This window comes from Trichosurus vulpecula, chromosome 8, assembly GCF_011100635.1.
Source record: "Trichosurus vulpecula isolate mTriVul1 chromosome 8, mTriVul1.pri, whole genome shotgun sequence".
Taxonomy (NCBI): Eukaryota; Metazoa; Chordata; class Mammalia; order Diprotodontia; family Phalangeridae; genus Trichosurus; species Trichosurus vulpecula.
Window position 1 is genome coordinate 158328953 of NC_050580.1, and position 27183 is coordinate 158356135.

The 27183-nt window shown below is 39.9% G+C and overlaps 1 protein-coding gene across 1 annotated transcript in view; it reads left to right on the forward strand.

Moving 5' to 3' along the window:
• The window catches only part of THSD4 (thrombospondin type 1 domain containing 4), a 338894-nt gene that overhangs the window by 242682 nt on the left and 69029 nt on the right, over positions 1–27183 (forward strand). The window contains exon 3 of the mRNA XM_036736984.1: positions 24264–24439. Coding sequence (XP_036592879.1) covers positions 24264–24439 — 176 coding nt within the window. The remainder of the gene's footprint in view (positions 1–24263; positions 24440–27183) is intronic.

Genomic DNA, 27183 nt, shown 5'->3' on the forward strand with positions numbered 1-27183 from the left:
AATCTCACATCACATTAGTAACTGCACTGTTTGCTTCATACCTTATTTGTAAAATTTTTTATTGAATCAACATGTAGCCATTGAGAACTTCAAAAGCACAAGTTGTGTGATTCCACGCAACTAAGAGCAAGTCCTCATTATCCTCCAATCTAAGTAAGTATAAGCATTACCAGAACTGTACCATCGGGATCCTGGATTTAAAACCACAATTTATTTCTCAAGGCTTTGCTTCTTATCTTTTAGGCTGTTTTGAAATGAACAGTTATCAGATTAACCTTCAGTTCACTGGCCCAAAGTTGAATAGCAATTCCCCCCCTGAATCAAACTTGTGGGAGAATTCAAGCCAAAATACCAGGCTGGGCTTAAGCAATAAATACTATAATTGTCTTCTAACTAAGCAAGCTAAGTATTTGCTTGGAGAAAGCAGCATTTTCCCCAAACAAATGTCTCTCAAATAAAAACAATTTCATGCCCTCTTGTTCCAGCATGATATTTTCCAGTCCTCAGGATAAGCCAACACATCTTACAAAAGTACATTCTTGGAATCAGTCTTTAGAGTGTGTTCTCTCATTTTCAGGTGCTGGCATAATAAGCTGCACCTTCATCATAGAATTACAGAAGATCAGGATTGGAGGGGAACTTGTACATCATTGAGTCCAAGGGTTCTTGACTTTTCCTTTGAACTCATTTAGTAGCCTGGTAAAGCCTATGGACCCATTGTTAGAATAAGGTTTTTAAATCAAGTAAATAAAATACAAAGGAAGCTTTTGTAAAATAAAACACATATGAATAAAAAGGAATATAATTCTATTGAAATACAGATTTTTTTTAAACCAAGTTCATGGATCCCAGGTTGAAAACCCCTGATTTCAACCAACTCCCTCTTTTGGTATATAGGACATTGAGGCCCAGGAAAGGGAAATTATTTACCCAATATCACAAACTAGTTAATGACAAAACTGGGATTGTAACCCCTGTGTCTTGCCTCTTAGTCTGTAGCTTTACCCACATATTAAATAGATGTCATGATATATTATTTCTAATATACTTTACCACCACACCCTACATGTTTAATGTGTTAAGGAATTTCAGGGCAATTATGCCTGGTTTTTGGAGAAAAGATCTCTGCTACTGTGTGTAATTTCCCTTCCTCTAAAGATCACAATTCAGCTGTAATTCATTGTTTTAAAGAGCTCCTTGTGATTGGGGAAGTTAGATGCTTTGCCCAGTTACACAACTAGTAAGTGTCTGGGATGGGATTTGAACCGGAATCTTCCTGACTCTTAAGTCCACCACTCTATTTATTACAACATGCTGTCCATCATGGCTATTAAAACAGTAACTTTAGTAGGTTTATATAACTAGAAGGCTTTCTCTTCTTGCCTGCAGTGAGCATGCAGGCAGAGAGAGTAAAGGGCCTGTGAGTACTAGACACAGGCCTGTCCTTTGTGAAGATATCATCTGCTTGGAATGCTCACAATTATTTCAGTTTTCTCTATGTTAAGAGCAAGAAAGGCTTGGCCAATGGTGAAACGTTATACAGGTGGGAAACCATAGAGATGAGGAAAGGTCTGTTTTATTTTTGTCCTTAAATCCCCTGTACCCAGCACAGTTCCTGGAACACAGTAAGTACTTACAAAATGCTTGTTTAATTGATTGATCATAGATTTAGAGATGGAAGGGTCCTTACAGATCAATTAATCCAACCCACATCCTTTATAGATAAGAAAACTGAGGGCCCAAGAGAAGTAATTTGCCTGAGATCATACCAGATTGTCTAACTCCAAATACATTATTATTTTTAACAATACAAAGCAATTAAGAATTTAGAGGAAGGAAAGTGGTAATTCTTCATGTCAGAATTCTATATTCATTAGTTATGACCACTGATATAATGAATAGATTAATATTAATAATAGCTTTTATATAATGTTTAAAAGATATTATCTCATTTTATTCTTACAACAACCCTGGAAGTAAGGTGCTATTATTATCCTCATTGTTTTTACAGTTGAGAAAATTGAGGCTTATAGAGAGGTTAAGTGACTTGCCCAAGGTCACATAGATAATAAGTATCTGAGATTGGGTCAGAACTCAGCAAGTTCTTTACTCCAGGTCCGGCACTCAATTCACTCTGCCACCTAGCTGCCTTTTAGGAAGTGTACTGATCTCCATCCCATACACCCAGAGTGTCCAGGTTCTACTTTATCAGGTCCCATATTCGTCCTGGATTGCTACTGTCCCCTGATGTCCTGGAAACCTCTGAAATATATGACTCTCATACCAATGTGAAGTGAGAAAGAGGGTTGTCAAGATCTGTTGGCATATAATTAATGCCAGTTGACACGAGCAAATTAGTAATATACTTCTGTTGACACTTCTTTTCTGAACCCTAGGGTTGGTTTGTTAATTAGGGTTGCTGTCTTTCTTTAAAAACTATCCCATCAGAAGGGTATGAAACTACACTGCTCTAGTTGAGAACGAAAGAATGTTTACACAGGAGTAATTACAGCTTTGTCAGGCTCAATAAAAACTGTTTTGTTGTACACACCAGCCTCTGAAGAAGACAGCAGCTATCCCTTAAGGGAAGAAACCATTCCGTTGAAATTCAAAGTACCAGAGCTGGCAGCTGCGCCGTTTTTAAAGTACATTCATTTTTCTGAAAAATTGAAATAAGCTTGAGTAGGTAAGCAGTGATAATAACCCACGCTCTTAAAATGCAGAGGATTCTTAAGAGTCCTCATGTATACATAAGAAATTCTGAATTCCTCCTTAATAGGAAACTGAGTTGAAAGGCAAAGTTGGGTTTTTCAGTCCTGTTTTCTCACTAAGTCAAAGTTATTTCCAAGTGCTTGTTGCCAAGTCCTGGAGAGACAATGTCAGCCAACTCTTCATAACCAGCTCTCATCTCTCTCCTGAGCTCTAGTCCCATGTTTCCAGCTGCCTGCTAGCCATCTCTACTTGGATGGCCTCTAGGGATTTCAAACTCAACATGTCCAAAACAGAGTTCCTTCTCTTTCCATCTAAGCCCACCCCTTCTCCTAACTTCTCTATTTCTTTTACACCTTCACAACCCAGGAGTCATCCTTAACTCCTCACTGTCACCCAACAGCTCTCCCCACCCCTCATCCAATCAGTTACCAAATACTGTTAATTCCACATCAGCTTTTGCAAATAGGTCTCCTGTTTCTTTCCACCATAACCTACCCTTATCCAGGCCCTCATCATGTGTCACCTGGACTATTGCAATCCTCCCCACCTCATTGACTTCCTTGCTTGCAGTCTGCCTTTTCCAACTCATCCTTCAGCAGGGTGTTAAATTTATATTCTTTTTTTAAATTATAAGTTTATTTTTTTTATTTTTAATTTACAACACTCAGCTCCAAATTTTCTCTCCCTCTCTCTCCTTCTACTTCCCCCCAAGATGGCATGTAATCCAATGTAGGTTCTACATATAACTTCACATTGAACTTATTTACATAAGAGTTTTGATTTTTATATTACCATAATTTCTCCCCATATCCCTATTCTTCCCACTCCTGGAGAGCCATCTTATATAATAAATATTTTAAAGAAAAAGAAGAAAAAAATAACAAAACAAAACAATACAATGAAAAAGTTTTTTAATGCTATATTTCATACTCATGGACCTCCCACCCCTACAAAGGAGAGGAGTGGGAGTGCCTTCTCATCTATTCTTTGGCATTATTCTTGTTCTTCATAATCAAACAACATTCACTTTTGACTCTTTGTAGTTGTCCCCTTTATTTATATGGTTGGGGGTCATGTATATATTATTTTCTTGGTTCTGCTTACTTCACTCTGCATCAGATCATGTGAGTCTTTCCATGCTTCTCTGTATTCATCATATTTGTCATTTCTTGGTACACAATCATATTCCATTACATTCACATACTATATTTAGCTATTCACCAAACAATAAACATCTATTTTGTTCCCAATTTTAAGCCACCACAAAAAGTGCTGCTATAAACATATTAGTGTATATCAGGACTTTCTTTTTATCAATGAGCTCTCTAAGGTATAACCCTGGTAGTTGTATCTCTGGATCAAAGGGTATAAATATTTTAGTTTTATGCACATGGTTCTAAATTGTTTCCCATAATGATTGTGCTGATTCACAGCTTCGATAAAAATGCACCAATGTGCTTATGTTGCCACAACTCTTCCAACCTTGACTATCTTTTGTCATCTTTGTAAGTTCCTTGGGTATGATATGAAACCTCAGGGTTTGTTTGTTTTTTCATTTGCATTTCTCTTATTAGTAGTAATTTGGAGCATTCTTTCATATGTTTAACAGGTTGCAGTTCTTCTTTTGAAAACGTTGTGTTCATATCCTTTGACCAATTATCTACCAGGGAATTACTCTTGCCCAATTGAACAGGTCGGACCACATCACACCCTCACTCAAGAAGCTGGAGTGACTTCTTGTTGCCTTTGAGATAAAATACAAAGTTCTATAGCATTTAAAAATCTTCACAATCTGTCTCAAATATATCTATTTTCAGGCTGATTACATATTACTTCTATTTATGTACCCTACATTCCAACCAAACTGGGCCACCATCCTCTATCCCCAAATACTCTTTACCTCAGCTAGAGGATGCCATTTGCTTAGTCTCACATTCATGGGCAAGGCTAGCCATGGGAGCAGATTCATTCCTGCCTCTGCAAAATGCTTGCGAAAGTTTTAGACTTGAGGCAGACAGTTGATCCAGTTATCAAGGCCATTTTCCCGATTGGCCCATTGGATCCATTCTCCTGCTCCCTCTGCCCTGGTCCTTCAGCTTTCTCATAGCTGTCATGTGCCTAGGCTGGTCCATACTGCTTCTGCAGAAAGACTCTTAAGAGGAGCATCAGGAGCAGAATGACAGAAGGCTTGGGATAGTGATTCTGTCATGCAGCAGGGATGGCCTGGGAGACCTCAGAATCTTCCTCTCCATATACCTGTGGAAGAGGCAGCCAGGAATACTAAAGGTGTTTGTGTTCCTTGAGTTACTTAGACTGGTGACTATACTGAATCTATAAGTCACATCTATGTGTGTTCCTTAATAATAACCTCTGATTCAACAGAGAATTTCATATCTGACTGTATTTGCTATTACTACTCCCCTGTAGGGACAGGAAATGTAGCTGAAGCCCAGGGTCATGATAGTGCCATCCTCAACCTTGCCGTGCAAGAATCTCCCGGCATGTGCCTGGGTACTTGGTGTCCAGACCTTCACTATTCTTCTCATCTAAGCAGCTAGGTGACATGTGAACAGAGCACTAGACTTGGAGTCAGAAAGACCTGAGTTTGAACCCTACCTTGGATGCTTGCTGGCTTTGTGACTGGCGAGGGATTTACCCTTTCTCAGTCTCAGTCCCCTCATCTGAAAAATGTATAATATGTAGGACCTACAGGACCTACCTCACAGGGTGTTATGAGGGTCAAGTAAGATAACATGGGGTATGATGAAAAGATCACTGGCTCCAGAATCAGATGTCCTAAGTCCAAATTCTGTTATCTGTGTGACCTTGGACAAATCACATAATCTTCTAGACTTTAGTTTCCTCATCTCTAAAATGAGAGAGCGGGTTTAGACAGTTGCTGAGTGCCCTTCCATTTCCAGATCTATGATCCAATGAGCCTTTAGGAAGCACTTTGCAAACCTTAAAGTGCTAACTAAACATTTGTTATTGAATTAAATATTATTTTCTGTGCTCTGACCTTGCCTTGCCTACCTGATCTACCTGATGCTGACTGATTTGAGGCACCTGTACACACACACACACACACACACACACACACACACACACACACACACACACACACACAAGTGCGTGCGCACCCTTCTCATCTTTGGTGTGACTTCCTTGACCCCTATGCCTCCTCCACTCCTAAATATAGACCCTTTCCTGCACTCCCAGTCCCAACTTTCAGAATTCCTGGCTGCTCTCTTTACAATCTGCAATCTACCTTCTTTTATAATTTGGGGCTGGATACAGCTAGGGTGCAGTCATAAAATGATTATCAAGAAAACTCTCCTAGATAGTGTACCACCCATATGGTATTCTAAGAAACTGCAAATTTTTCTGGGCTTAACTGCATGATGGGAATAATATGTGCATAGCAGTAAGGGTGTGATAATTATATTTACATTAACCATCAAGATCACAAACTTCTCCCCTTTCTGAGACCATTGCCCATATTGGACATTAAGTAAATATTTACTGAAAAAAGAAAGAGATGAGAATATGGATAAAGTTGGCTTTTGAGTTTAGAGCAGCTGTGAAAATAAGCTAATCACTTCATCCAGATAGGTAAACCCTGTCAGACCTAAGGTTGTATTAAGTACATAGAGGAAAAGTGAGGAAAAATGGAATAGGTAAATCTTTGACTACTCAATCTCTTGGCAAATGTTAGAGATTTCCTTGCCTTGTACTCTGAGGTACAAACTGGATCAGCACAGGTGGATACTGCATACCAAATGAATACCAACAATGGCCCTTGCAGCCCCGGCCAACTTGAGTTGAAGCTTCTACACAGGTGTGGAATTTGAGTTTAGCCCAGCCCCCAGGAATCTAATTCTCACTATGGTTTTTTTTTATTTTGTTTTGTTTTGTTTCCTCCAGCAGTTGAGGTCTTTGAACTATGAGATCCTGAGCATCTCTGGGCAAAGGCAGTGAGAGCTGATACTGATTCCATAGTTATTTAAAGGAGGACCCCAGTAGATGAGGCACACCTATCAGTTAGTCATTTCCTACTCAATGATGGAATTCCATGAGTCTTTGCTGCTCTTCACCCTTTCCCATGATCTATTGAGGCAGAAATCTTTTCCTCTTCCCATCTCTGCTAGTCATCTTATCTCTGTCCCCATCATCCCTACACAGCTTTCATTCTTCTCCATCCTCCCATTCCATTGACTCCTCTGGAACCCAACAGAATCTTCATTTCATACTTTATATAATCTCTTAATTTCATACTTTTACATCTTCTTGCCATAAGCAAAATGCAGATCTTCCCAAAAGATATTGCATGGAAGGCCACCATCTCTAGTACTTAGTGCTCCTTGTCTCATGTCTCCCTAGAGGACTGGGCTAGGAGGACTAACACTCCTTGCTTCTCACTCTCACTTTTAGACTGACCTACTGTAAGTAGTACCTCCTGTAAGCATTCCTTAGCAACCTCTCTTCTCTTGATATTCACACATATTCATCGACTGGTCCAATTTCATGTTGCAGTCATCTATCTATAGGCCTTCATGTTATTTCTCCTTCTTTCTTACAAGGAGGTCAGTACCTGAACACAGTTTCCCTTGTACCCCAAAACTGCTCTTCTACAATATGCATATGCATGTCCCCTTGGATATTCTGGCCTCCCAGTTTGTTAGCCTCCTGAACTCTCATGACATTTATCCTCACTCTGTATCAGTCACACACAGGGAGAGCCATAACCTCGATCTGATCATCACTCATAATTGCTCCTTGTCCGTGATCCAGAATGCTGAAATTCCTGACCATAACCACCTATCTTCAAATCTTTCCCTCCACTTCATTCCTCCTAAACCTATTCTTTGTCCTCACTGTGACCCCTAGAATCCCTCTATCATTCCATTTTTCCCAGTCTATCACCCCTGATACTTCCTCATTTTTATCTTATCAATCTTGGCCTTGTGATTAATGAGGTTTACTATATTGTCCTTTACCTCTGAATTCCATGACCCCTTATCCTCAGTAGTGCTTTGGCCAAAACCCAATCCTTGGTTATCCCACCATTGGCCTTTTCTTTTCCTACTCGTGAGCAATTGAATGATCTTGGAGCTGTTATGCAACTCTGCTGACTGGGTTCACTACAAATTTATGTTATCTAATCTCAACTGGGCCCTCACTGATGCATGACAATCCTTTTATTTTTGCCTGATTGATTTTCTATCACACTTTCCACAAAGGCTGTTCCAACTCCTCCAACAACAACTCCTCCCCACTTTTTAGCCAAGGACTTTGCTTCTATTTTACTGAAAGCATTCCTTTTTTCTCATCTTTAGTTTCTCTGTGTCTTCTTCCCTCCTATCTAAAATTATGACCAGGTCCCTTTCCTACTCCAAATACCTTCATGTGATTCTGCTAACTTGTCAAGCTTTCATCTTATATCCCTTCTCTCTTTCAAATTATAAACTCCTAGAAAGGGTTATTTATACTTATTGTCTTACTTCCCAATCCCTTGCAAGCTAGCTTCTGTGGCTTTGCACAGGTAGTTTCCCATGTCTAGGAAAAGGCAGAAAGTTCCTCTCACCTGCATCTTAAAATTCCGGGTTCCCATCATGACACAATTCAGGGGCTACTTTCTGCATGAAGCCATTACTGATACCCAGATTGTTAACTCTCTTCCTTTTCTTCTCTCCCTCCCTCCTTTGGTGTTTACTACCTATATGATATTCGGCAACTAACTTAAACTCCCTGGGCCTCAGTGTCTTCACTATAAAATAAGGCAGTTCAGCTATCTGGTGTTTTGTGGTCCAGCTCTAGATCTATGATTCTATGATCTCTCTCCCTCCCTCCCTCTCTCTCAAAACTACCTTGCATTTTTGGTACATCCTTATCTCTGTACCTGTCATGTATTTGCTTTCCCTTCCCCAATAGAAGGTAAACTCCTTTAGGACAGGACCAATTTCATTTTTGTCTTTGTAGTTCTGGCACCTACCACAATGCCTTGAACATAAAGGCACTCAGTAAAGATTTACTGTCTTGAATTGAAATGAATTGAACAAAAACATGAGACAGCTTTGGATATCCCAGGATTGTTCTAGGGTTAAGGTGAACCCAAGGAGACATGCCTTGTTTATCAACACACAACAGAGGATATAAAAATTAAGGCTGTAAATGAACAGAGCTCATCTTTTATATTCCTTACCCAGACTCCAACCAGAGCCAACCAGACATCATCCCTGCTGGTTATTCTTTTGAAATATTTATTGTCTTCCTTTGCTATTCTGTTTCTATCACCTAAATTCAGATCCTCATCATCCCTTCTCTAGACTAATATGGCAGTGTTCTAACTGGTTTTATCATCTCCAGGCTTCTCCTTTTCCAATACATCCTTTATCCAAAATATACTTTATCCCACTGCCAGAAAAAAAAAACTGCTTAAAACACTTTAAACAGGACATTTTGCAGTTCCTCTCTTAAATGCCTTTAATGAGTCTGGCCTTTGTTTGAATGGGGCAGATTAAGTGGGATCTTTTTTGCCTTTGAGTGTTTCTCAGCACTAAGACAATCGGGAGTCACTGACTGGAAACAACGTATATAGTGGGATTAGAGATTATCTAACTTTCCCCCACCCTAAATAGTGAGCCTTGAACCCTAAGAGTCCTGAACAGGGTATATGTACTGGAAGGTTAACGTTGGACTTTTGGGGGTACACTCATTGAAAGGGTGACAACACTTTGGGCAAGCCATTGAAATAGCCCCCCTCCCCCAGCTTTGATAAACCAGACAGATGATTGACGCTTCTCTGGTAACTATGAATTATGATTTGATCAGAAAAGGTCTGCCGGTTGATTCTTATAATTTCTGTTTATATTTGCCCTGAAGTTCAGGGGGCTGATCTTTTCTTCCTGAACTAAGTGAATGATATAATTAAACTGAGATTGTTAACCCCTTACAGTTGCTTTTGAGTGAGAAGGATAATTTGTGAAGACTTCACAGGGTAAGAATATAGGGGCTATTCTATTCTCTTATTTCTGGAGCGGGGAATGTCTGAAGGAGTAGGAGAGGCTTGGAATTTAACCTTGTAGTGACTTAGCTAACTTCTAGAAAGTCAGAGCCTGAAGCTGCAGATGCCCCTTCCCTTCCCCATCTCAGTCCTAGCACAAGAATTTTACCAAATAGGGAGATAATGGACTACCTGTGAGCTGTTTGTTCTCTGCTCCAGGAAGGTCCCCCGGTCCCCCTCTCCCTCCTCATTCTTTCTCTTTAGCCATATCATCACCACACTAGTAGCCAAATAAGGAAAGGGTCACTGTGGCCTGCATTGAATGAAGCTGAAGGAATTGGCCCCCTCGCCTCTCTCTCCTCATTTCCCCGGCAGTTGAGTTCCAGATAAAGAAAGCATGAATGGACTGGCTCCACCTGGTTTCCTAGTTCTCTGTCTAGTTTTTTGGACCTAGATTGTAAGCCCGCCTCCCAGCCAATGGCGAGGAGGGATAAAAAGGGTGGTGAGGATCTTTGCCTTAGGTATATTTACCTATGCATTTTCTTTGCACCTGGCCTCACTCTCTAGTGCAATACTGAGACATGACACCCACCTCAGGAGGTTGTATCTGATAAATTCACTTTGCCTCTCCTAAAGATGTCTCTCCTATTATTTGAATTTTCCATCCCATACACTTTCCTTAGAAAAGCACATCAAAGAACCTGTGTTGGCAGCCCTTCTGCATGCTGGTGCTATTGGTCTTACACAGCCACAGTAGCTGCTAGCCGCGTTGTTGTTACAAATGCCTTCATCCCATTACCCAACTTCAAGTTCTGTTCTCTTTAAAGGATATGTGCCAATCTCCTTAATCTTACTTCAGAATATAGTTCCACAGACATCTTCAATCTGACCACTACCTAACTTTGTGTCTTTATCTCTCACTGTTACCATGCTAGAAACAAGTGTGAATCTTGATTCCCCTTAATAGCTATCTGACCTTACCTCAATTTCTCTTGGCCTGTTTCCTCATCTGTGTAATGACAACAAGAGGGTACTATGAATATAAGTGAAGGTACCTATTCCTTTCTATCAAGCTCTTAGGGCCACCGATTACCATTCACCCTCTTAGTTTCGCCCCTTGCATGGGTCATGTTGTGTTCTTACATCTGCATCTACAGGTATGTCTGTGTCGGATGCGACAGCCAAACAAATCACTCAGCTTAGGTCCCCAACACCTGCTGCTCCCCTTCCAGCCCTTTAATTTGTGTTCCATTGAATCAGTTTTTACAAGGGTCATTACTTTATAAAGCATTTAAAATGATAAAGAAGCAGAAAAATGTTTATATCAAAGCATTAACCACTGGAACCTTCATCCAGTTACCATGACAATCCCCTAAGTGGGGAAAAATATGCTGGGGTACATTTCTCTTCCCCTGCCCAGAGCCCCCTGAACCAAAGTTTCAGTAATGGAATGGTAGGAATTCATATCTGGTTATAAACATTCCAGCTTCTAGTAAAATTGGAAATGTATACACATACTTAACCTATGACTCATTTAGAAAGCACCATAAAAATGTAGATGTCTCGGCTGCTTACAACTGTACAGGCAAAAAAGACTGTAAGATATTGTTCTAAGCTCTCAAGAATGCCATTCTCCAGTATCCAACATTTTGTAGGACTTCAGACTGTCCTTGAAACTCCAGTACTGAAAGAGGATGATAATATAATGCTACAGAGGCTACACTCACATGGCATAGCCTGACTGTTATAAATCTAGTGTTCCCAATGGCAGGGGCACAGGCATCATTCTGGGTACCAAAGAGTCCCAGTCTTTCACCTTCCAAAAACTTAGGTACCACCTTGCCATCCACCCTGTCACAGCACCCTTAGGACTTCCAGGCTTTTCCACCAGCCCTTTAGTTGAATTCTTTTATGTGTCTTGTCATCCCCAGAGTGTAAGCTCCTTGAGAGCAAGAATTTACTTTTTTTTCTATTTCTATCCCTGTTGCTTAGCAAAGTGCTTGGCACATAGTAAGCACTTAATAAATGCTTTTTTATTCATTCCTTCAGCTTCCATCAGTTGTCTTTCCAAACACTATGACTTGAATCTTGGGAGGCAAATTGGACAATTAAAGCTTGGGGACAATGTAAGTGTCCTGGGAGGGTCCAAAGGCCCATTTACATCTATAAAACGAGGAGGTTGTATTAGACCAAGGTCTCTTAAACTTTTGGGGGGTCATAGATGCCTTTAACAGTCTTCTGACTCCGGTGGATTCCTTCTCAGAATAACGTGCATCAAATGAAATTACAAAGGAAACTAATTATATTGAAATAGAGTGATAAATGTTTTAGAATAAGTTCACAAACCTTAGGTTAAGAAGGTGCTTACTAGATGACCGACATAGTCCCAACTCTAAACCCAAGATCCTAATTACATTGTGCTTCCACCAAGCTGATGTTCCTCACTGTCCTCCACACCCACCATATTCTCATTTCTTTTTTTTTATATACTGGAAAACTTTTCATTGTAGTTGGAGTGGGATAGCTGGACACAGTTTAGATGATTCCAGTTTTGTTGGCAACATCTACCAAAAGCCTTCACTCTCATTGTGTGTCCCACCTGGAATGTCCCGCCTCCAGCTGCTCTTCTATAAATCCTGCCTAAGCATCAAGGAGCCACTTCAAGCCCATTCTTGTCTTCCTTCCCTGCCCAGCCCACTGCAGTTTGTTCTTCCTCTGAAAACCCACTGAACTCCTTGTCTTTTCTGCTCTTTTGGCAGGCTAGTTTGCTTTGCATTACTGCTTACCTTTTTCATATGGATATGAACTGTCTCCCCACTTCGATTGCTCCTTCCAAGGGAGACCTCGTCTGACATTTCTTTGCCTATCCCACATTCCTTAGCACAAAATATGCTCAATCAATATTTGTTGAGTGAATAAGGGAAATGAAAATGAGAGAGAACAAGAAAGTTGGAATGAATAATTCTTGTTTAATAGAAAATGTGAGACTTAAAGTAAGGTGAGCCTTTGATCTGGTTGCTAAAAAATTGAAAAGAATTTTTTTTTCATGCACATAGCCATATAAGTTGCAAATCTTTTACTTCTTTATTAATATATTCCCCAGTGAATGAAATGAAAGCAACTGGGGTAAGGACAGAGTTTAGGAAAGGAAAAATTATGGCTTTTTAAATGTAGGTTATTCACCTCGTAACTAAGGCTTTAATTAGTTGTTTTTTTTTTTTTGAAGAGAGTGGTGTAAGAAAAAGAGCCAACTTGGCATAGAGGATAGAGGGCTGACTTTTTAGAAACAAGAAAGATCTGGGTTCAAGTCTTACTTCTAGATGCATGTCCACAGTCCACTTAACCTCAGCCTCCCAGACTACCCACCAAGTCTGTAAGTTACAGAGGAATTGCTGCTCTGCATCCATGGAGGAAATTCCCACACCAAGAATTTCCCTGCACTGATGATAGCATTGGTATGAAACAAACAACCAAAAAAGTGAAAACTCAGCAAGGAATTCCCATCTATTCTAGGTCAATATGTGAATAATTTAAATTGATACATAATGCAAAAGCTCACTTTAGTCTTGATTCTTTTTTAACTCTCCTACAAAACGTTTGGATATCATTTAGCACTTTGTTTCATAATTAATAAGCTTATTATCTATTGTTTGTGTATTAAAGGTAGCTGGATGAGTCTTATTTCCATATTAGGCTGCAGCATCCATGAGAGCAGGAATTATATCTCATCTAAACTTTATTCCCTTTCCTAGCACAGCCCAGGATTGGTGCATATATTAAGTGTCTAATCTATTCATTTGGCAAGTGTTTTATCAAGACCTCAGGACATGCTAGGTGCTGTACTATTCCCTGGGGAAACAAAGGAAAAATCAAGCATTCCCTGCCCTCATAGCACTTAAGTTCTGTTGAATGTCTATTAAATTAACTAAATATAAACCAATAGATTTTTGGTTAATGTGATCAATGTTTCTTGAATTGAAATTTTTTAATTAAAGCTATTTCCTGAAGATACCTAATGATGTTATAGTGTCAAGAGTTCAGGGCTTGGAATCATGCCATAGATTTGAACCTTCACACCAGAACTTGGTGGTGCGGTAGATAGAGCGCCAGGCCTGGATTCAGGAAGACTCATCTTCCTAAATTCAAAACTGGCCTCAGACTCCCTGTATGACCCTGGGTAAGTTACTTAACTCTGTTTGCCTCAGTTTCCTCATTTGTAAAATGAGCTGGAGAGGGAAATGACAAATCACTCCTTTATGTTTGCCAAAAAAAAAAAAAACACCAAATGGGGTCACAAAAAGTTGAACACAACTGAAAAATGCCTAAACAACAACAGCCAGATCTTGTTTGCTGTGAGACCATGGATGGGCAAGTTATTTCAGCTTTCTCAGTCTGTTTTCTCATCTGTTAAATGGGGTTGATATAGTTTGTACCACCTATCTTTTAGGATTGTTGTTACTACACAACTATGTAAATCTTAAAGCCCTATGCAAATAGACTCTATTATTCATTTTACTTCCTAAACTTTTTCTTTCTATAAACTGGTGGCTAGTAGTAAAGTGACCAAAGATAGGAGAAGAACAGAAGACTAGAAAGAGGAAGACAAAGTGAAAGAGGAGGAAGAAACCAAAAATAAAATCCATAAAACAGTGGTGCTGCTTAAGGGAAAGAAAGCTGGATTGAAGTTAAAGACCTAGTTCTGACATTAACTACCTATGGGATGCTGGAAAAGTTGCTTCATCTTTGCAGGTTTGAATATCCTCATCCAGCCCTCATCTGGGGATTGGACCAGATGAGTCTCTAAAGTCCTTTCAAACTCTAGTCATCAAGGGTTTATTACTTTGGCCTATAGACCCTAGACTGTTTCATGCACAGGCCAGTACTAAAGATCCAGAGACCCCTTGAGAAAGTCAGTCAGGTTAGTTTGCAGCCATGGTGGAGTGATCTAGAGGTAACCAGAATTTTGTGAGTAGTTTTGAATCCCTGAGGATTTCATGAAACTAGGATATAGTCTGAACTCATCAAGTCCAGATCCTGGAAAGTCTTGGAGTCCTATGGGCTCAAAAGCTTTCTTGAGCTTTGGGATGTAGACTGGGCAGCAAAGAGGTATTGCAGCAAATAAGTAAATACCAAAGACCTGGTGGATGTTTGAAGAACATGCTTTGCTCTCTGAAATCATGATAGCACCGTCGAGGCCAGACTATTGAGCTGTTGGAGCAGGCAAGCAGTAGCAGCTACCAATAGCCCTAAATATGTCTGACATTTGTTATTATCTGTTATTTTATAACATACTTTATGATATATTATTATTATTCTTTATTTAAGGTTTGCAAAATGTTTTGTCTACATTTGAAAAGAAAAACTATTGGTAGCTTTTGTTTTTATATTATCTTCATTTCCAAAAATATCCTTTTCCTCCCCCAACACCAAAAAAAAAATAAGGGGAGGAGTATAGAGAGCAGCTCTAAACAAATTAACCAAATCTAACAGTATTTGCAATGTTCCACACCCATAATCCCTCACCTCTGCAGAGAAGAAAGATATATTCTCTTTTTGTTGGGTATAAGTTTTTCATGCTTTCTCATTCATTCTACACAACAACCGTAGAATTTACCAGCTCTCATCATCCCCTTTCTTTTTTTTAAATTAATTTATTTAATGTATTTAGTTTTCAGCATTGATTTTCACAAGAGTTTGAATTATGAATTTTCTCCCCATTTCTACCCTCCCCGCCACTCCAAGATGGCATATATTCTGGTTGCCCCGTTCCCCAGTCAGCCCTCCCTTTTGTCACCCCACTCCTCTCCCATCCCCTTTTCCCTTCCATCATCCCCTTTCTATAAGTGAAGAAACTGAGTCTCAGAAAGGTTTAATGACTTGCCCAGCATCATCTAGTCACTAAGCATCTAAGATAAGATTCAAACCCAGTTCTTCTTGACCCCAAATCCAAAGCTCTATGCATTTCTACTGCACTGCTTCCCTATAAAGAGTACCAGCTTCTCTCCCCCTCAAAGGGTGCCTGTAGATAAGAGATAAAAACAAAGAGAAACCAAACCTCTGGGTAAGTGTTTTAGACTGCCCCCCCCCCTTATATTTCTGTGTGTAGAACAGATTGTCCCTAAAGGCGAGAGACAGAGTTGGGTAAGAGCCAAGATATCTCTCCATGATAGAACTATGGAGCTGAAGTCTGGTGCTTCTGAATGACTTTTCCTGTCTTGTCTTTATATATGTTCCCTTGTAGAAGTTTTGTGGGCTGGGCTATTGGGTTTTAGACATAAAGCGCAATAAAGGCTTTGGGAAATGACTATACCCAATTATGTCTCTGTTATGTCCTTGGCAGCACCTTCAATGGATCTTGCTAGTGTCTCAGGTGTGCCCCTGCCAGATGTCATGAGATCCTGAGACACTCAAACATGAGTTTGATACAGCAGGATCGTGGGGAGGGGATGTAGAGAATATCTACATTCAAGATGTTTGAAAGCATTAGATGAGGAGATGGAAGACCTGGGTTTTAGTCTTGACTCTGCCATTAGCTGGAACAAAGTCACAACCTCTCTCGGCCTCCATTTCTTTATCTGTAGAATGGAAATGTTATCTCTCCTGTCCACCCAACTGCATATGAAAGTCTGGACAACAGGCATTCTTTATCCACTTATTTTTTCCTGTGTGGGTAGTTAGACTGGACTATTCCAAGACCAAACTATCAAAGAGCTCTACAATTTGCTCAGCAGGATGGGCCAAAGGAGGCAGGAGTCCTGAATGACAAGTTCCCAAAGTCACATGTGAGAAGAAGGAAGGTATAGGTATATCTCAGAGATACTGTGGGTTCAATTCTAGACTACCGCAATAAAGTAAATATTGCAATAAAGCAAATGACATGAATTTTTTGGTTTCCTAGTGCATATAAAAGTTATGTTTACACTATGCTGTAGTCTATTAAGTGTGCAATAGTATCATTCCTAAAAAAAACAAGGTGTATATCTTAATTTAGACATACTTTACTGCTAAAAATGCTAACCATCATCTGAGCCTCCAGGAAGTTGTGACCTTTTTGCTAGTGAAGGGTGTTGCTTTGATGTTGATGGCTACAGACTAATCAGGGTAGTAGTTCTTGAAGGTTAGAGTGACTGTGACAATTTCTTAAAGTAAGACAACAATCAAATTTGTCCTTTGATCAACTTTTCCTCTCACTTGAACACTTAGAGGCCATTGTAGGGTTATTAATTTGGCTTAATTTAATATTCTTGTGAATCAGGGAATAGGAAGGCCCAAGGAAAGTGAGAGAGATGGGTGAACAGCTGGTCAGTGGAGCAGTCAAAACACACAACGTTTATTAAGTTTGCCGTATTACATGAGCATAGTTTATGGTGTCCCAAAACAATTAAAATAACATCAAAGATCAGTGATCACAGATGACTGTAACAGATATAATAATAATGAAAAAGCTTTGAAATATTGTAAGAATTACCAAAATGTGACACAGAGGCATGATGTGAGCACATGCTGGTGGAAAATGGCACTGATGGATTTGCTCGATGCAGGGGTTCCACAAACTTTCAATTTGTTAAAAAAAAATGCAATAGCTGTGAAGTGCAATAAAGTGAGATATGCCTGTATCTGGGAGAGAAGAAGAAATATAATGGAGAGTATATCAACAAATGGTAGCACCCAGGTTTAGAGGGGAAAACTTTGGCTCATTATTCCTTTTCCTTTCCCACTCTGCAATAAATTGAAACAGGTTGAGGAAGGAGGGTGAGGTAGGAGAAAGAAAGTAAAGGTATAGAACTTAGGTGATGATAATTACTTTCTGAGCCCCAGTCTTTCACCCTTTAACCTAATTTAGTGATGAATAAATCAAATAAAGTTAAATGGATTGTATTTTTAAAGCCTGAGTTGAGACAACAAGGCTAGAAGAAGAAAGAGATCATCAATTCCAAGAGAAACAAAATCTATCATTTCAGTGGGTAAAGTTGATTTAAAAAAAGTCAATAGAAAGACTAGGAGGCAATGATGGGACACAACCTGGGCTCTTAGAAGCACAGGAACCTGGCAAAGGTAGAGGTGGGTAATTGGAGATAAAAGTTAGAGGTGTTTAGAGCAAAGGCTGAAAAAGTGTCTTCTTTTCCACATTATAGGAACGTGTCAGTGAATATCTATGAACTTCTTGAGTTTATACATTGAACTGAAAATTTTTACGTCAGACTATTTTTTTTCTTACATTGGCATTTCTCGGCAAATACTACAGTTGCTGAACATTTGCTCCAAGCTAAGATCAGGAAGGTCAGAAGCCCACAGTCCTTTTTCTGAAAAGGAAAACACTGTCTTCTCCATTTCCCACTCTGCTTATGCTCCAACCAAATACCATGGCTGTCTCTCTTGGATATCTATCCCTCCTTCCTCTTCCTGTTTTGTTCCCTCTTTTCTGTCTTTCTCCTTATTTACTTCTCCTTCCCTTCCCTCTTTCCTTTTTTTCCTTTCCTCACCTCCTCCCTCATTTCCAAGGTATTTCAAGACTTTTAGATTCTATGCACTCCCCAATTTCATGCATATTTATCCTCATATTTCAGATTCAGGATTTGACCTGTCTGTGAATATGGTAACATGTTTTTAAAGTTTTGGGGGGGGGGTCAGGAAGTCAGGGGGTCCAAACTTATGATTTCATTAGTATAGGGAAACTGTCTACCACCACAGGGTAATTCTATGTGATAGCAGAAGAGCTGACTTAAAAACTAAGGTTTCAGTTAGAAGCAGTGTTGTATGATGGAAAAAATATTGCAGTCAGAATCAGGACACCTGGGTTCACCCTTGCCTCTGAGTGTAATTTGCTGTTTGATCCTAGGCGAGTCATCCAAATCTTTCTTCCCTTTAATTTTGCTATCTGAAAGGGGGGAATAAGAGCTTAAATTTATATAGCACTTGATAATTTATATAGTAATTTACATGTATCTTTTAATCCTCAAAAAATAACATGTGAATAGTACAAATATTATGCCCATGTGATGGGTGAAAAAACTAAAGCTCAAAGAGACAGCTAGATAACACTGTGCCTGGAATTAGGAAGACCTGAGTTCAAATCCAGCTGCAGATACGTGGTACCTGTACAACCCTGGGCAAGTCACTAAACCACTGCCTCCCTCAGTATCCTCAAGTGTAAGATGAGGATAATAATAGCACCTGCCTCCCAGGTTTGTCATGAGGATCATACTACAGATGAGGAAATTGAGACCCCAAGAGATAGCTATGGTTTTGCAGCTTATAAATATCAGAGGCGCAGTTAAAATACAGGTATTGGGGCAGAGCCAAAATGGTGTCTGGAAAGCAGGGACTAGCGTGAGCTCCCCGCCAAGTCCCTCCAAAAACCTATAAAAATGGCTCTGAACCAATTCTAGAACTGCAGAACCCACAAAATAGCAGAGAGAAGCAGGGGTCTACCCAGGACAGCCTGGATGGTCTCTGGGTAAGGTCTATCCTGCACAGAGCTGGGAGCGGAGCAGAGCCCAGCATGGGCAGTGTGGACCAACCAGACCAGAAGCCGGGCGGAGCATGCCCTAGCACCCTGAATCAGTGAGCTGCAGCAGTTACCAGACTTCTCAATCCACAAACACCAAAGACAACAGAGAAGGTTAGTGGGAAAAGCTGCGGGAGTGGAAGGAGTTTGCAGTTCAGCTACCACCCCCAGGGCAGCGAAGGTTGGGCAGCTACAGAACTACACCTGCAGTTGCTTCTGGCCCCAGGGAGGAATTAAGTGGTGGATCAGAGCAGGAGTGAAGAGCCTACTGAAGATCAAGCCCAGTCTGGGTTGGGGGTTCTTGGGGAAGAAGGAGTGCTGGTGTGGCAGAGCTGGTGCATCCCCCCAAGCTTGGAACATAGTTATCATTACTCTACAAGGAGTCATACCCTGTTGAAAAACTCAAGGGTCAAGTTAGTTGGCTGGGAACATGGCCAGGCAGTGAAAACGCACCCAGATTCAGTCTCAGACTTTGGAATCTTTCTTTGGTGACAAAGAAGACCAAAACATACAGCCAGAAGAAGTCAACAAAGTCAAAGAGCCTACAACAAAAGCCTCCAAGAAAAACATGAACTGGTCTCAGGCCATGGAAGAGCTAGCTCAAAAAGGATTTGGAAAAGCAAGTTAGAGAAGTAGAGGAAAAATTGGGAAGAGAAATGAGAAGGATGCAAGAAAACCATGAAAAACAAGTCAATGACTTGCTAAAGGAGACCCAAACAAATACTGAAAAATATACTGAAGAAAACAACAGCTTAAAAAATAGACTAACTCAAATGGCAAAAGAGCTCCAAAAAGCCAGTGAGGAGAAGAATGCCTTGAAAGGCAGAATTAGCCAAATGGAAAAGGAGATCCAATGTACCACTGAAGAAAATACTACCTTGAAAATTAGATTGGAGCAAGTGGAAGCTAATGACTTGATGAGAAATCAAGATATTATAAAACAGACCCAAAGGAATGAAAAAATGGAAGACACTGTGAAATATCTCATTGGAAAAACCACTGACCTGGAAAATAGATCCAGGAGAGAGAATTTAAAAATTATTGGACTACCTGAAAGCCATGATCAAAAAAGAGCCTAGATATCATCTTTCAAGAAATTATTAAGGAGAACTGCCCTGATATTCTAGAGCCACAGGGCAAAATAGAAATTGGAAGAATCCACTGATCGCCTCCTCAAATAGATCCCAAAAAGAAATCTCCTAGGAATATTGTTGCCAAATTCCAGAGCTCCCAGATCAAGGAGAAAATACTGCAAGCAGCCAGAAAGAAACAATTTGAATATTGTGGAAAAACAATCAGGATAACACAGGATCTGGCAGCTTCCACATTAAGGGACCGAAGAGCTTGGAATATGATATTCCGGAGGTCAATGGAGCTAGGATTAAAGCCAAGAATCACCTAACCAACAAAACTGAGTATCATGCTCCAAGGCAAAATATGGATTTTCAATAAAATAGAGGACTTTCAAGCTTTCTCAGTGAAAAGACCAGAGCTGAATAGAAAATTTGACTTTCAAACACAACAATCAAGAGAAGCGTGAAAAGGTAAACAAGAAAGAGAAATCGTAAGGGACTCACTAAAGTTGAACTGTTTTGTTTACATTCCTACATGGAAAGATGATGTGTATGATTCATGAGACCTCAGTATTAGGGTAGCTGAAGGGAATATGCATATATATAATATGTTTATGTATATATATATATATATGTATATGTGAGTGTGTATGTATGTATATATGTATGTGTGTGTATGTATATATATATAGAGAGAGAGAGAGAGAGAGAGAGAATAGGCACAGGGTGAGTTGAAGATGAAGGGAAGATATCTAAAAGAAATAAAATCAAATTAAGGGATGAGAGAGGAATATATTGAGAGAGGGAGAAAGGGAGAGATAGAATGGGGTAAATTATCTTGCATAAAAGTGGCAAAGAAAAGCAGTTCCATAGGAAGAGAAGAGAAGGCAGGTGAGGGGGAATGAGTGAACCTTGCTCTCATCAGATTTGACCTGAGGAGGGAATACCATACATACTCAATTGAGTATCTTACCCCACAGGAAAAAAGGAGGAAGAAGATTAAAAAAGGGGGGGGGATGATAGAAGGGAGGGCAGATGGGGGTGGAGGTAATCAAAAACAAACACTTTCAAAAGGGGACAGGGTCAAGGGAGAAAATTCAATAAAGGGGGATAGGTTAGGAAGGAGCAAAATATAGTTAGTCTTTCACAATATGAGTATTGTGGAAGGGTTATACACAATGATATGCATGTGGCCTATGTCGAATTGTTTGACTTCTTAGGGAGGGTGGGTGGGAAGGGAAGAGGGGAGAGAATTTGGAACTCAAAGTTTTAAAACAGATGTTCAAAAACAAAAAAAAGTTTTTGCATGCGACTAGAAAATAAGATACACAGGCAATGGGGCATAGAAATTTATCTTGCCCTACAAGAAAGGAAGGGAAAAGGGGATGGGAGGGGAGTGGGGTGACAGAAGGGAGGGCTGACTGGGGAACAGGACAACCAGAATATATGCCATCTTGGAGTGGGAGAGAGGGTAGAAATGGAGAGAAAATTTGTAATTCAAACTCTTGTGAAAATCAATGCGGAAAACTAAATATATTAAATTAAAAAAGGCAAAAACAAAGCTTATGGAACTGGATGTTGTAAACTAAAAACTAATTAATTTAAAAGGGAAACAAATAATTAAATAAAATAAAATACAGGTATCTCTTAGGTCCAGGTCTAGTTCTCTCTCTACACAACAGGGACATATTCATTGGTTTTACATAAAATTCTCAATAGCATCCATAATTTTTTCCAAGTTAGGCCCTTTCTAACCATGACGTGATGAAGAATTTCTGAGACTGACTGTGTAAGAAATGCATCATCATCACAAGCAACAGAGTAACAGAATGTGTGATTCCACTGAGTTTGGGATTGTTCTGCTGGGTTTTTATTGTTGTTGTTTGTTTGTTTGTTTTTGCCCAAGCATACTGGGGCTGTCTCAGAATAGACTCAAGGTAGGACTCTAATGTAATGGGGGCCTGAACTGGAATGGAGAGGAAAGTGCCATGTCTCCTTCTCTGGCACCCAGCTCTGAGAGATCACTTCCATTTCATACTAGCCACTCTCCAACCATTGCCGCCTCCACTTCCTGTAGCTGTCTAGGATTCCCTAACTCCCAAGATGATGCTTTATGGCAGTGCAAGGAAGTGAGTTGGGGCTTGTAGTTAGCATACCTCCACTTTAAAAGAATACTCTTCTACATAAATAAATCACATGAGATGAACCATTATCTCACTAACATCCACTGTTTCTCCTTATAGGATGTTCACCCCGAAAGATTCTGTCCTGGGATCTCTCCATCATGTCAACCCATTCTCTTTCTACAAAGTATTGACTCAGTATTCTACCTGTCTTCTCTAGTCTCAGTTGAAATAATGTGTCCCCTAGCTGTTTCTGTCCCCATAATGCCCCCCATGTGCCTAGAATATAAATTATAGCCATTAAAAAAATCTCAGCTTGAATGTATATATAAGAGTAATGTGTCTGAAATGTTGTTGTTGACATTGGAGCTCTTTTGTCAACAAAATGAAGCTTCCTCTGATCTATATATCCAGATGCTGGCACTAGGGATCAGGAGGTGGCCCAGGGGATATTGTCGAGGCACAATATGGTTCCTCTTTTTGGAGGTGCTGAGGTGTGGAATGAAGGAGGAACTCCAAGGCATTGTGGTTGCCTTGTGTATCTGGAAGTTCAGGCGCCCGAGAGGGGTCAGGGGTCTGCCATTTCACAATACCCAGATAACAATGCATATGCTTTTAAACTTGCTTGAGGTGTCACTTAGTTTTGCTGAAGTATTTTTCTTCTCTCTTTTCATTTTTCTTCTTTATTACATGTAATGACTCTCTTGGGAGGGATATACTTGCAAATGAAAGTGACATAACAAAAGATGACAATACTTTCTAAAGACAAAAAAGTATCCCCATCTCATAGTGTATGACATCTAAAGCAGACTTCTTCAATTGGTGTTTGTCCCAAGGTCCCTATACCTCTACATAAAAGGATGGCGGTATGCTGAGAGATTAAGGAAAATAGTCTTTTAGTCACTTAGAATCATACACAATCTGATCTTGAGCATTTATTAAAAAATTTCTATCTGGGGTCTATTTCAAGCCAATCTCATTTGAGTCTTCTGTCTATGCCTAGTCTGTAGATAAAATAAATTGCCTAGGAGGTAATTCAGCCCTTAAAAACTCATGGTCTTTTTATTTTAAAAATTAATAAGTACTTAGAGGTATCTTTTTAATAAAAAAGAAAGAAATGTTCTAATTAAAATATATAATGAGAATTAGCCATACTTAATTGGTTATAATTTGGCATAGAAGAAAAAATAGAATATTGCCATTTTCTTTCCACTGTGAATGTCTCTCCAGGAACTGGGATCACATAGTCCTAGCCAATCTTCTTTCTCCAATGTTCTCCCATTTCCAGTCCAGATCTATTACATCATATTTGAGAAATTTAAACAAGTTCGAGTTCATCCAAATCTGGGATGCCAGGCAGAACCTGAACTATAAACTTGCGTTGACTCTTATGGATGTGTATGTGTAGTTTCAAACACATATTTCTTGATGCAAAACCTCCCTCACAAACAGTACTCTCTAAAAATGAATAATGGAATGTGCTTCCTTAGTAGGTGGTGGGTTCCTCATTTATTGGAGATCTTCAGGGAGAAGGTAGTGGCAAGGTCATGACTTCCTGAGATGGAATAAAGGGAATTTCTCCTGAGATGGGCTCAATTCCACAATTCACCTATATATTTATTAAGCACCCACTACGTAAAAGGCACTGTGCTGGGAATACAAAGATGAATCGCAATGAGAGATTCAAATACGTATTCTCTTTTGTTTCTCTTCCCTTTTGTTCTGCCTAACTCTTTTTCACTCTCCTTAAAAAACCTTAAGTGGTTGATGAGCTGCGGAGAAGAAGCCTTGCATTTTCTTAAACGAGCACTGGACTTATATGTGCCTCCCTCTCTCTTTAACAGCACTTCGGAGTCGATCAGGCCGTTCCATCATCAATGGAAACTGGGTAATTGACCGGCCCGGTAAATACGAAGGCGGAGGGACAATGTTCACCTACAAGCGCCCAAACGAAATCTCTAGTACTGCGGGAGAGTCGTTTTTAGCTGAAGGTCCCACTAATGAGATCCTAGATGTCTATGTAAGTTTGGATCACTTTTATTCTTCTGTCATGGTCTTTGCTCCTAGCACTATGACGACAAATGCCACCATTTGACTTTATCTTTTAACCATAGCCCCTTCAAGGTGCCCACTTAGTGCCCAGATATTTTTGGCCATTTGCCTCTGAATTTGCCCAACTTACAAGAAATCTAAATTGTACCAGATGCTTGTTACCTTCCTGGTTTATGGACCCAGTAAAACCAATTTTACTTGTTGAACCAAATCAGAGGTAAAACTTTAGCTAGCCTTTATTTCACAAGAGTTGGATCTCTTCCAAGTCCTTTCCTCTTCGTGCTAATTTGGCATGTTCTAGTTTTATGGCAGACCAAAGCAAATGTCCTGGGCAAAGCAAGCCTTCTCATAGCTTTGAGCCTTTCTTGATATACCATATTAAAGTGAGGACAGAAATCAAAGCCCCAGTGTGCACCAGATGAACCAATAAAGTACCTTGTTATAGGAGAGGTTTATTAGGAATTCCATGTTTCACAAGAGATGCAGCTTTGGTTTTCTTTACATGAAGGTACAGCACTAACTTTCTCAGGAAGGGAAAAAGCCCACATGCCTTATTTTTTTTAATTAAAGCAAGAAAACCACCAGCATCTGTTTCTTGAAGGATTATAAGATAAAATGTAACAATTGGGATGCTTTTTTTAGTAGAGAAACAGAAAATACTTCACTGTCATACACTTAATGGACTCTACCTAAAGTGAATTGAAATATACCAATACCTAGAGCAATATTTTTGAGCCCAAAGCCGTGCTTTATGCAATTTCTGGTGTATTTAGTTTAACGTGTGTCACCACAATCACAACTAACACACATTCACTTCCACCCTATTAATTGGTCCATGAACTAAAAAATGCATTTGTCATGAAGTCTTCTTACTTTTAACTTCTGGGATTTTCTTATAGCCTAACAAGCAAGTGTATTTATTTCAATGTGAGTAAATTTCTTGATGCATTAGAAATAAATATAGCAAAACTCACGAGGTTCGAAATTCATGATGGGTGGTCTGGTAAAATAGAAGTCAGTACTTCTATAAATATTAAAAGGGTCACATTGGCAAAAATATGTTCCATGCACAAGAAAAAAGTGGATTTTCTGTGATAGAGGCCAGGGAGCATAACAATATAGAAAAAGCCCAGGCTTTGGTGTTAGAGGGCTGGAGGTGGAATCCCACTTCTCTTGCTTACTTCCTTTGTGAACATGGGGCAAGTCACTTCTCCCTGGGTCTCCGCTTCTCCTTTTGTTAGATAAAGGGGATAGGCCAGGCAGCATGGTGTGGATAGCAGCAAAGCTGGGTCTAGAATGGAGGACTCCTAATCTAAGCTATAACTAACAATTCTGGCATATATCAAGTTGGAGAGTGGGGGCAGTGTGAAAAGGGACTTCTTGGAGAGATACAAGATGCCATGGGGGATGACAGAGAGGCTACTGCTAGGCAAGCTGTCCTGAGGGGAAGGGGAAAGGTGGCCTTATGTTGGGAAGAGTTCAACCAGGGGTGCACATAGGTATGTTGAGAGGAGGGTCAGGACAGAGTGAGATTGCAGAGACAGTCCCACTGAGGAAAAATGAGGTAACAACATAAAGGAGCCCTATGAGAGAAAAGAATCGTGGCACCAGAAGAAGCTCCAGGTGCTCTGCCCTGATACAGATCCTTGCCTCATTCCTAGTGCAGTGTTCATTCCGTTATACTAGACTACCTCTCAGAAAAATTACAGTTACCTTACTGCTTGAAAGTCTGCAGGGAGTAAATTATCCAACCGAAACAAACTGAGTTTTAATTTAATTTCCTCCTATTCTCAGTTCCCTGGATCCATTTTTCTCGGTCCATGGAAAGAACATGTAGGTACAGTGGAAAGATTACTAGTTTTGGAGTAAACAAACATGGTTTTGGATTCTACCTCTGAGCAAGGCATTTAACCTTCCTGAGCCTCAGTTTCTTCATCTGTAAATTGAGGGGGTTTGGTCATGGCGTCTGAGGTCCTTTCCAGATCTCTGTATGTTGGCCTTGGGTGTTTCATTCCCTGCCCCCACCCCAGAACCTCTCTCATACTGGATTTTGTTATGATTCTCATAGCCAATTAGATGTGTGAGGGGCTCCCAAAGCAGAAGCCAGATGGTGCAGACGTTAAACTTTGCCTTGTTTACCTCTTCCCCTAGCCTAGAACTAGCCCTCCACACTAGGTTGATACACTTCCAAATAAACTACCAGATTTTTGGTTGGCCCTTTAAATGCAGGCCTAGATTCTAGTCCTCAATCTTCCTCCTTACTATTTCTATAACACTGGCCAAGTCACTTTACTTCTCTTGGCCTCAGTTTCTTCGTCTGTAGAATGAGACCAGGTTACATAATTGCTAAAGTCCCTTCTAACTCTTAAAATTGGTTGCACTTCTCTCACACATGAATCTCTCTCGCCACCTAGTGTCCAGTTAAATGGATTTTTCTACTGAGTGACACCTATCACTTTGACCCCTTTGGACAGGGAAAGCCTAGTGGTGATTGAAGGAAGCTAGGAAAAACCTACACACAGCTTCACATTTCACTATTTTCCTCTTTCATATCATCTTATCATCTTATCTTTAATGGTGCTTTTTTTCCCCCTTTTTCTCAAGAAACCAAATTCTTGACCCCTACCTAAATAATACAGGTGAAAACCATTTCTTTATTCTAAGTTATTATTCTGATAGTGTGCTAACACTCACTGTCTCACCTATATACAG